At 45.9% G+C, this 11,303-nt stretch overlaps 1 protein-coding gene and 1 non-coding gene across 2 annotated transcripts in view; both read left to right on the top strand.

Annotated features, from left to right (window-relative positions):
* The first annotated feature begins 525 nt into the window (after window positions 1-525).
* On the top strand, window positions 526-665 carry LOC128777563 (U4 spliceosomal RNA). The gene has a single exon (XR_008422782.1). It is a non-coding gene; the product is annotated as a U4 spliceosomal RNA (small nuclear RNA).
* Window positions 666-3,503: 2,838 nt separating this feature from the next.
* The window catches only part of USP13 (ubiquitin specific peptidase 13), a 119,374-nt gene continuing 111,574 nt past the window's right edge, over window positions 3,504-11,303 (top strand). Inside the window, exon 1 of the mRNA XM_019463242.2 lies at window positions 3,504-3,822. Coding sequence (XP_019318787.1) covers window positions 3,655-3,822 — 168 coding nt within the window. The 5' untranslated portion in view covers window positions 3,504-3,654. The remainder of the gene's footprint in view (window positions 3,823-11,303) is intronic.

The raw sequence follows: 11,303 nt of genomic DNA, 5'->3' as shown, positions 1-11,303 counted from the left end.
GAATGAAGACGAATTAACAGTACAAAAGAAGTCACATGGCAGTATGCGATGATAGGCACAGGCAGTAGGGGCTGTCTGCATTTAAGACCCATCCCTGAAGGTTGGAACAGTCAGAAAAGGCTTGAAAGGATTGAGAAGATACAAATGAGAGTGGAGAGCTTTCAACAAAGGCTAGGAGACAAGTACATGTATCCCTGGGTACAATATAATCCACCTCACCAGAAGAAGGTGTGGGAGTCAAGTCTGAGAGAGTGCCAAAGAGTGAGGTCCTTGAATGCTAGGCCATGGGAGGCAAACTCACTGCCAATGTCCTACAAAGAGGCTTTTGAGCAGTAGAGTGACATGGTGGACTGAATACTTGATGGGACACAAGTTAGTTCTTAGTCTTAGGTTCTCTGACATCTCTTCAGAAGGACTGTGAACTTATGTTGGAAGTGAAAATTGTTCACCCGTCATCACTTTATTCCTGTCCTTTGATCAAGATCTACATGCAGAAACTGGTCCATTAGTAAAATAGTCAGGTTGAACTTTGGGCAGTGGCAGTGTTGGTGCCAATGAGGTTTACATGAAGCACCATTATTGCTGGTTGAAAACTTTTCTGGTTATAAATTCATATGTAGAATTTGTAAAATTAAATTAAAAGTTTCTGTAATTGGTCCAGGTTTTTTCAGTGAAGTTTCTCTTTTTGTCTTGGTACATTTTTATATTATAAACCAAATGTAATATCTTTGAAGACATTTTGAAAATAGAAACAAAATCCTATAACCAAATTCTAAACATAACTCTTTAAATTTTACATGTCTTTCCAGTCTTGCCAAAATGTATGTTGGTTTTTACCCATTTGCAATGACATCTTAAAAGCAATATAAGTATGTGAACCTAATATACCAAAAACATGTTAACTGATTATTGAACTTAGAGTGTATAATTGAGTTTTAATTATTATTATTTTTTATTTTTATTTATTTTTAAGTTTTATTATTTTTGAGAGAGAGAGAGAGAGAGAAAGACAGAGGGAAAGTGGGGGAAGGGTAGAGAAAGGGAGACACAGAATCTGAAGCAGGTTCCAGGCTCTGAGCTGTCAGCACAGAGCCCAACTCAGGGCTCAAACTCTCCAGCCATGAGATTACGACCTGAGCCAAAGTCGGAAGCTCAACTGACTGAGCCACCCAGGCTACTTTAATTATTTTTTAAAGTAATAGTTACACATAATAAAAACGTACCTTTCTAGAGAAAGGTAAAGACTGGCTGTGGATCGCTCTCTAATCTCTGGCTTTATGTTCCTCTCCATAGAGCCTGACTGTCATTAGTTTCTTATGTAGTCTTCTAGAAACATCTGAAGGCCAAATACACAGAAACACACACGCACGCATGCACATGCATGCGCACACATATACTATGTGCGCGCGCGCGCGTGTGTGTGTGTGTGTAGTAGCCTCTAGATGTGTATAGATAGAATATTTACCACAGGTGCAACCACCTGCAAGGAAGGCCTGTGGTATGCAGGGTGTACCAGAGTGCCTTGCATGCAGTCCTTGCTTTTGCACACCGACTTACACTTTGCTTTTTTTCTCAAGTAATGTGATTTGGATATTGCTCCACATCACCACACACCAAGTGCTTCCTTCTTCTCAACAGTGCTGTATTTTAACCACTTCCTGCACATGGATCTTTAGGCTGTTTCCATTTTTTTTTTTTTTTTTTTTACTATGAACAATGCTCTAACAAATATCCTTACACAGTGTGAAGTTATTGGTAGCATAAATGTCTAGATGAGGAATTCCTGGTCATCTGCAGCATCATATACTGGAAACAGTATATGCATATCAAATTATGGTCAGTAATATTGTTATTGTTTACTGTTTTTACTCCCACCAACAATGTATACGAGGCCTGTTTCCTATACCCAGGCCAACGCAATATATGTTTATCAGTCTGAAGGGTGAAAAACTGTCTCGATTTAAATTGCGTTTAATCTAAAAAATTTTTAAACTGTAGGTTTTGAGTGCTTTTGGGTAAAGTTTTTCCTGTAATTAGACAAGCAAGCATCATCCATGAACCTGGATGTGAAGTCTGCTTGAGCCTTGCCTGATGGTATGAGAATTTAGAAGAGCTGGGCAAGCCGCGCCTGGGTGGCTCAGTTGGTTGGGCGGCCGACTTTGGCTCTGGCCATGATCTGGCGGTCCGTGAGTTCGAGCCCCGCGTCGGGCTCTGTGCTGACAGCTCCGAGCCTGGAGCCTGTTTCAGATTCTGTGTCTCCCTCTCTCTGATCCTCCCCCGTTCATGCTCTGTCTCTCCCTGTCTCGAAAATAAATAAAACGTTAAAAAAAAAAAATAAAAAGAAGAGCTGGGCAAGCGAGGGTTCATCTCTGCCTGTTTCACATCAAATTCCAGGTACCTTTCCTGTCTCCCAGCTGAACCCGCACATCTGCAGAATCACGCAGAGTAACAGAAATAATGGGAAGGAGAAAAAAACCCGATATTTTAAAGACAATTTGATCTGGGAGAGGCTTACAGAAATAAGCATTTTTATTCACTATTTCTTGCTATTTCTGCGTTCCAGTAGTTGTCAGGAATTACCGCCCTTTACACTGCGTGTAGTTAGCGAACCTCAGCGGAACTGAACCTGTTTTAAGAATTTTTTTTGGAGAAAATAAGAGTATGCTGTAGGGCAAGCTAGTTTGCAAATTAGTCCCCCCACCCTTCATTATTTATTTTGAGGAATTGGACCTGCAAGACAGGAATATGTGTGTCTGAATAAGATCTTCAAACGAGGCTACTCAATGTTCAACGCAGAAGCCTCGAACACATCACGCAAAATACGTTCCAAAGAGAAAAATATAAAGCCTCCCCGAAAAACATCTTGATCTTCCTCTCCATGCGTAGGAAAAATCTGTATTATTGCAAAAATATATGTCCATCCTCACTGGATCCTGTTCTATTCTCTTTCAATAAGCTTTAGATGCTAAAAAAGTGAAGAACAAGGTTTAGTGAGGTTAACACCTAAGTGCAAAGCGCAAATTTAGATTTGGGCCCGGAGCTGTGCAATCCCGATTTGCACGTCGAATCCTATCCCTACCCAGGCAGGGGAAGTACCCGCTTTTATCTTCAGCTGTTTTAAAAGCAAGCGGTTGTTAACTCCCCCCCAATTCTGCCCTTTGTGTTAGCTGCCTCGGAGTTGCCCCTTCGCAACCTAACGATCTAGGGTAGAAAACACCTTGGGGCAGCCCCACCGCGGCCCGTCGGCGGGGGCGGGAGGGGGGTGTCCCCCCCCCGCCCGCTTCCGGCTCCCGCGCCCGCGCCCCGGGGGTTAGTCTCCCGCCCCCCGCTGCCGAGCCGGATCGGGGCGCAGGGCCCCTCTCCAGCGCCCCCTCCCCGGCGCGCTGCGGCTGGCGCTCCCCAGCGCCCCGCCTGACGCTGCAGCTGGGCCGGCGATTCGCCATTGGATTAAAAATAGCAGCGTCCCCCCCCCCCCCCCCCCACGCCCGCTCGTCCGCCCCAGGCCCCCGGTGCCCGTTCCCGCCCCGCGGCCCGCTCCGCCCGCCAGCCCCGGCTCGGCTCCGGTCGCCCGCGCAGCCCGCCGCCGCCGCCGCCGCCGCGGGCAGATCCAGCGCTCCGGCTCGGCTCGGCTCGGCTCGGGTGCGCGCCGCGGCCATGCAGCGCCGGGGCGCCCTGTTCGGCATGCCGGGCGGCAGCGGCAGCAGGAAGATGGCTGCGGGAGACATCGGCGAGCTGCTGGTGCCCCACATGCCCACGATCCGCGTGCCCAGGTCGGGGGACAGGGTGTACAAGAACGAGTGCGCCTTCTCGTACGACTCCCCCGTAAGTGAGGCTCGGCGGCGCTCGCGGCGCCTCGGGGGAGGGTCGCGGTGCCAGCGGCCTGTGGCGGCCGCGAGCCGCGGAACTGGGCGGCACGTGAAGCCGGGGGAGAAGATGCGCAGTGGCAGCCGGGGGACCTCCTCCCGCGGCGGCGGAGTTGGCTCAGGGGCACTGCAGTTCGGAAAACACTTAGTGAGCGCCTGCTGCGTGCCGGGCGCTCCTTTCCCCGAGGCTGCTGCAGCTGAGCACTGGGTCGCCGAGGCTTAGCTCCGCCAGCCTTCCTAGGCTGACTGGGCCCCAGCTCCCAGCTGCCTGGCCCCGGCTCCCAGCTGCCTGGCCCCAGCCCCGCCACCGTTTGAAAGGTAGATCCAATGGAAGAGTTCCCTGATCTGAACTGCACGTTGCGGATGATTTGCGTCCTCCCCGGGGCGAGAGTGGAGAGCGGGCGGGTGGACCGCATCGATCCCCCGTAGACACGCACAACCCTTCTCTTTCTGGGACCGTTTGCTCTGCCCAGGGATTCCCGCTCCTGGACGATTCTGATTTCCTCGCTGAGCTTTTCTATCTCCACTTTGCATTGCTCCCCCACTCCTTTTCTTCCCGTTAGAATGTCACAGGAAACCTTCGGGTGCCTCCAATTGGGCAGCAGAAATAGGGGGTCTACTGGATTATTACGGTTCCTTTAAGTCTTTCCCCTTCCTCTTCTAAATGAGTAGCTGGGGCTGAGATGCATTAGTATAAATTATGAAAAGTTTAGTCGCGGGTTGTGACCTGAGGCTGGAGGGGGAAGTTACGACAGATCACCGCCTTCCACCCAGGGAGGTTGGTGGTGTTTTTCACCAGGTGGTATGTATATGTGTGACAAGGAAAAGGAGGGTGAATGTCCCTTTCAAGAGTCAGATGGGCTTCAAAGTGACTCAGCTGTCTGGCGTTTATCATGTCTTTTTGAGGACCAGGTTATTTTTATCCACCCACTTTAGATCTCATGTGTCACCGGCAGATCTCAATGCAACCGGGAGGTGCATTGGATTAGAGGGACTGAGGCAGGTTTCAAACAATAGTCTAACACATTTTATTCACATTATGTAGAGTATCGTTGGAGGGGGAAAAAAAAGAAAAACCAAATGAGAGGCCAATTTTCCAAAGTATCCTTTATTATCTGGTGGGTTGATATTGGCTGATGTCAGAGCATATTTGTTTGTTATACATTGGAGTCCCAGAATTAATATCCTCTCTCTAGGATATTTAGTTTTTCTTTTATGCTAATTTCAGATCATTTGGGGGATAAAAATTTTGCTTCTCGTTCATTATTTATTTTCTTTCAAAAAGGTCTAAGTGGAATGAGATGGTTGTATTTAATACTTACATATTGTGATCACACTACTTAAAGTGACTATCAGCGGTGTCATTAAATCCTGTTCTCCACAAAGTATTTGAAAATGCCATTTTCAGATTTTGTGTCTAGTGATGGGCAGGTTCCCATTAATAGCTCCTGAGGGTGGAGAGGGATGATGGTCTTCCCTAACTTAAGCAACTGACAGATTGTGAAGTCCAGGAAGAAGAGAGTGGCCTAGTCTTTCAGGATAGCACAACATGTAGAGTGGATAAAGCTACTTTTACTGTATTTGATCTGTGCTGCTCTTCAAATTCTTAAAACTTTGGTATTAAAAATCTTTACCACATTATATAGTATGTGGCAGGTGTGAAAAAAAAGCTGATTGTTTTAATTCACTTCCACAAATAGTTACTGGGAGTTAACTGTGTGCCAAACACTATTCTAGAAGCATCGTGTCCAGTGTAAAATGATGATTTCATTCATGTCACAGTAGTTCCTTGGGGAGACTGGGCTTATTTACAAGGCTGATGAATCATTATATTTCATTATCTATGGGGAGAAAGAGAAAGAAGGTTTTATAACAAGTGATGTCAAAACACTATGTATGATAACGCAAGATCTTTCTCTCTGATACTGCTTCATCATGAATCACATACAGGTTCTTGAGCACCTACTGTGTGCCAGCTCCTACATGCTCAACTGTAAGAGCCAAACAGTTAAATCCACTGGTGCCAAACACACCAGAGGCTTTAATCTACAAGTGCCATAGGACTGTGGTAGAGGAAAGGCCAAAACCATGTGAGTGGAAAAAATTATCATCCCAGCATTGGATACTTTTGAAACTAGCCATAGGTAAAGAGGGATAGAAATAAAAAAGACCAACATGCAGTAAAGGTAAATCACATGGGCAGACACGTAAAGTGTGAATATGTTCTCCTTATTTGCCTGTGATGTATTGGGAAGAAAAAGATTGATTTAATAAGTAGTGAGGTCAGAACCAAGTAAGTAGAGAGTAGACGATGAGAGCCTTGAATACCTACAACAGGATCTTGATTTTATGTGGTCAGTTATGGAAAACTGTAAGTTATGTGATTTAAAGTGGAGTTAGAGGAAGACTAAATTGGTCATTTTTTTATTATGTGTCTACTATGTCTCAGGCGTGGTGTGAACAACTTTGTTATTCCTCACCTGTGTGGGTATGAGGATTGGGTTGTACTGTATGGTAACATTTCAGTGTTCCTTCCTTTCCTTCCTGTCTTCTAGGACTTTGCACATGGCAGATACTCAGTAACACTTCTGGAATGAGTGAGAATTTGTTTTTTTCACCTACCAATTCATCCCAATTTCATCCCAGGCCCATCTTCTCACCTTGACCTACAGGTTCACCTCTCCATGACTTGGTTCATCTTGCAAGATGTGTAATGGGACCTTCTGGAGAGTGAGGACTTTGCATCTTTATCCCCAGCTGCTGGTGCAGCATCTGGCATATGTATATGCCAGGAACTCAACTAATGCCTAGGAAATGTATGAATTACATGTGGTTATAGGTCCTGAAAATGCTGAGGATACAACATATAAGAAACAGTGTGAAAGGAATCATGTAGGATTATCATGTAAAATGTGGTGACTTTATTGACTGTGGGGGACAGATGTGAGAGAGAGAACCAGACTGGCAGGGTTTGAACCCAAGCTCTGTCTCCCAGCTGTGTAACTTGTCTGTGGTCCAGTTTCTCCCTTTGTAAAATGGGGGCAATAATAGAACCTACCTCATGGAGTTGTTTTGTGGATTAAATAAATTAATATGTGAAGAGTGCCTGGCCAAGTAGTAATCACTATGGGAAGAAAAGAAAGAGATAAAGAGAGTCAGTCACGGGTTGTAAGCCCAAGTGTTTGTCTTCAGAGTTATATAGAAAGGTTGGTGTGGTTAAGTGAAGACATTGGTCCTCACTTTTCTCACAAGCCTTCATGGACCACCATATAAACTCTACTTCTCTCCTTGGTTGTCGAATCCCTCATTCATCTGCATACACTCTGTCCTGCCTCCCCTCTGCTTCTAGGTTGCCAGCTCTGGGGAGGCCAGTCTCTGGGTCTCCAGTGGCTAAGACTCATATTTCCTTTCCTGGAGCCACCTTCCTTTCTTGATCATCTTCGGGAGTCTTTCTCAGCCTTCCCTTTCTACTTGAGACTTCATCCCTTTCTCTGAAGCCCATTTTACTTAGAGTCTATGTCATACAACAGAGCAGTTAGTTACAGTCTGTCTTCCACAGTTTGTCATCACTTCCTTCTCTTTTCACTTAACTGGAAGTTTTAAAACATCTGCTAGATGTGAAGCTTTTTGCCAAGCTTTAGGAATAGGGACAAGGAGGGCCACTCTTGTGCTATGTCCCTTCCCCACCTGTCTGGATGTGGAGGGCTTATCTTATGCCTTGTCTTAGGTGGGGTCAACTGAAAGACTGAGACAGGAGCTTAGCATGGGCAGTTTATTTTGGAAGGGTATCCCAGGGAACATAAGAGGAAGAACGTCCAAGGGAATAATAACAAAAGGAAAAAGGGAAAGCCAATCCAAGAGTGAGTTATGGAGCCCGCTGCCGCAGTGGACCACTGGTGCTCAATCCAGCCAGGGACTCCCTGGGGAACTGTTGAATGTATCTCAGTGTCCTCCGCCTGGGACATGGACGAGGGGAGTGTTTATCCACTGGCTCCCGTGGTCTGTTGATCAAAGGTGCTCCAGGAGTGAAATGCTCTCACTCTTCGAGGTTTGTATTTGTGCCAGAGGGGCTGAGCAGGCTTCCCAGCACCAGCAGCTGCTGAGAAGAGAGAGGTCTCAGGCCACACCTGCTGTGACAAGCAGCTGCAGAGGTGGCTCGAGAGGATGTGCGAGTGCCTCATTCCTCTCCTTCCCTTCCAGCGTCAGCATTATTTTGTCAGAGGGATCTTGTTTCCCATTCTCTGAAGCTCTGAGGCCCCTTGGTGATGTTAGGGGTTGCTGGTTCTCCACATTCCTGAAAGTCTTTGTAAAACTCTGGGGAACTGGGGCCTCATGGTAGGGGCTGTTTTACATATCCATTGGGAAAGGCTTTGCGATCCTTTACTTGTAGGAACAGTTCCTGTTAGGGACTCACTGTGTGCTGCCTTCCAGGCAATGAGACTTGTCATCATGGTGGTTACTGTAGCGGAAAAATAATTTGGGATCTGTGTAGAAAACTCCTCCTCCTAAGGGATCAACAGATACAAGATAGTAAAACATTTATTTTTTCCTCTTTGAAGATATAAACAAACTAATTCTAATCAGGTTTACATATTAAAAGTTCCTTTCTAAAAGCAACTAACAAAAACATTTTTTTTAAGTTTATGTATTTATTTTTGAGAGAAAGAGAGAGAGAGAATCCCAAGCAGTCTCTGCACCAGCAGTGCTGAGCCCAAAGCAGGGCTTGAACTCATGAACCGAGAGATCGTGACCCGAGCCGAAACCAAGAGTCAGATGCTTAACCGACTGAGCCACCCAGGCGCCTCTAAAACATTGTTTTATAGCAATGATTCTCAAGATTCTTGACCCCTGTATACTCAGATATTTTCAAGGACCCCAAAGAGATTTTGTGTGGTTTCTATTTATATTTACCATATTAGAGATTAAGACAGAAAAATTGAAAACAACTTCCACTCTGTTAGTTATTAGGCTGATGATGTCATCAGATGTCATGTAGTCTTCTGAAAAATGCCCCTGTACGCTCAGGATAGAACAGGAGTGAAAAAGGCAGATAAGTTCATGTCATGAAAATAGTTTTGACCTTGTAGATCACTAAGGGTTTGGGGGCATGACAGGTCATACTTTGAAAACCCAAGATCTAGAGTTTAGGTAAGAAAAGTACAACTGGCTGCTTCAGTAACACATCTCACCTGTGTTGTGGCTTTTATGGGTTCATGTTTTCACATATGTGGGGATTGAATAATTGATTGTTAATCTTAGCTCAACTATAGAAGTCGTATGTGTCACGTACATTATTTTTTAAACTCATGCCCATTTTTTTGAAGCAAATTAAAATGTAGAGAATTTGACTCCTTTAGAAAAAAATTACAGCTACTTTGCTGGGAATTGTTGGCCTTTTTGGAGATGAGAATACCTTATTCTTCTGTGAGCGTCACTGTAATGTGATCTGGCTGGGCTGTTTCTCTGAGAACCTAAAATTTTAGCACCCTGTTTTTTTCCTTTGGCCACTGGCTGGGAGATTTTTTTTTTTTTTAATTTTTTTTTTCAACGTTTTTTATTTATTTTTGGGACAGAGAGAGACAGAGCATGAACGGGGGAGGGGCAGAGAGAGAGGGAGACACAGAATCGGAAACAGGCTCCAGGCTCCGAGCCATCAGCCCAGAGCCTGACGCGGGGCTCGAAATCACAGACCGCGAGATCGTGACCTGGCTGAAGTCAGACGCTTAACCGACTGCGCCACCCAGGCGCCCCGGCTGGGAGATTTTTGTCCTCTTTTGCCGGGAAAGGGAAGGTCTGCCCGCCAGTACTTGGGGAGCAGGGAACTGAGTGGGAGGAGAGCGCAAGGGTGGTCTTGGCATCTGGATGTTGGATACTGGCTGGATACGGTCTCCCGGTCCTCAACCCGTTTTGTTAAGCCATCTCCCATGTTGTAGGGGCTGGGAACCTGGGCACTACAGTTGCCAGAATCCTTTGACAGGAGGATTCTGATTTCGGTTCTGCCAGCGAGAGTTTCAGAAGAAGCTGCTACTGCTATTGCAGCAAAGGCACATACCAGATGTGGGATTTTCATCAGCTTCGGAGTATCCGTCTGGGACTCAGAGCTACCTCAGCCATGGGGGAGCTGGGATCATCTTTGCAGTTACTTAAGATGCTTGTGCATCTTGATTTCCTGAACATGAATGGTGGTTTCTTTGACCTTGGCTCTCACAGCTCCAGCCATGATTGTTATGCAAACCTCTAATGCCCTGTGTTAAACGCCTCCCTGCCTGAAATACCTAGAATAGTTGGTATTTTGGGTCTACATCTGGACTGATAGACATACATTACACATACACCTCTAAGTCTCCATGTATTCAGAATGGAACCCTTATTCCTACCTGAACTCCTTGTCCCACAGACCCGACTGCTGTGTTTTTACCTGCTTCAGAGAATAAATCTCCAGGGGTTACCAGTGTGGGAGGCACCACTGGGAGTGGAGGAGGGATTTGGGTTTCTGACTGCTTACCTGGATGGATTTCCAAACCTTCCTTCTCCCTTTTTCTTTTTTTTAAATGTTTGTTTATTTTTGAGACAGCACAAGCAGGGGAGGGGCAGAGAGAGGGGGACAGAGGATCCGAAGCAGGCTCCCACGCGCGAGCCTGATGTGGGGCTTAAATGAAGTCGTATACTCAACTGACAGAGCCACCCAGGCGCCCCCAAACTTTCCGTCTTGTTTTACCCCTTGTTTCACCCCAGTTTCCAGAGTTACCTGGAGCTTCCGGTTGTGGAGCCTTTTGGAAATTCAGGGGTATATGTAAGATAGGGTCTTGGTTTTCTCTGTTGCAGGCCTAGGGTTCAGCTTTGTCAGCTCGTCTTAGTCTTTTAGTGCTTCTCCATCTTCAGTCCTGTTTCTATGGTTTATGTGTTTAAAAACATAATATTTTGCGGGGTGCCTGGGTGGCTCAGTTGGTTAAGTGTCTGACTTTGGCTCAGGTCATGATCTCACAGTTCGTGGGTTCAGGCCCTGCATCGGACTCAGCACTGACAGTGCGGAGCCTGTTTGGGATTCTCTCTTTCTCTGTCTCTCTCTACCCCTCTCTGATTTGTGCTTTCTCTCTCTTTCAAAAATAAATACACTTTAAAGAAAATAACATTTTTACAGTTCTTTTCTTTGGGTTTCAGAAAGGAGTGAATGGATTTATTTGTGTAATCTGCCCCATGTACGCTAGAATCCCACTTTTCCAAATGAGTAATGAAGAAGTCATTTCCTATCTCTTTTTGGCTGCCATTAATTACCTTTTAAGTTGTATCGTTTTTAGAGTTCAGGAGTGTAAGGGACGATGCTGATCCTTTCAGGGAGCCTTTTGGGAAAGTTTTTGTTCTCAGTTGTAATGAGTCTGGACATCTGTGCAACTCCGAATTCTCTTTCCACTCCCCTGTGTTGTCCTTCTGTGGGCTGGA

The sequence above is a fragment of the Panthera pardus genome, unplaced genomic scaffold, assembly GCF_024362965.1.
Source record: "Panthera pardus isolate Hobbes unplaced genomic scaffold, ASM2436296v1 HiC_scaffold_16, whole genome shotgun sequence".
NCBI classification, from domain to species: domain Eukaryota; kingdom Metazoa; phylum Chordata; class Mammalia; order Carnivora; family Felidae; genus Panthera; species Panthera pardus.
Note: the sequence above shows the minus strand (reverse complement) of the source record. Positions and strands in the feature narration are given on the sequence as shown.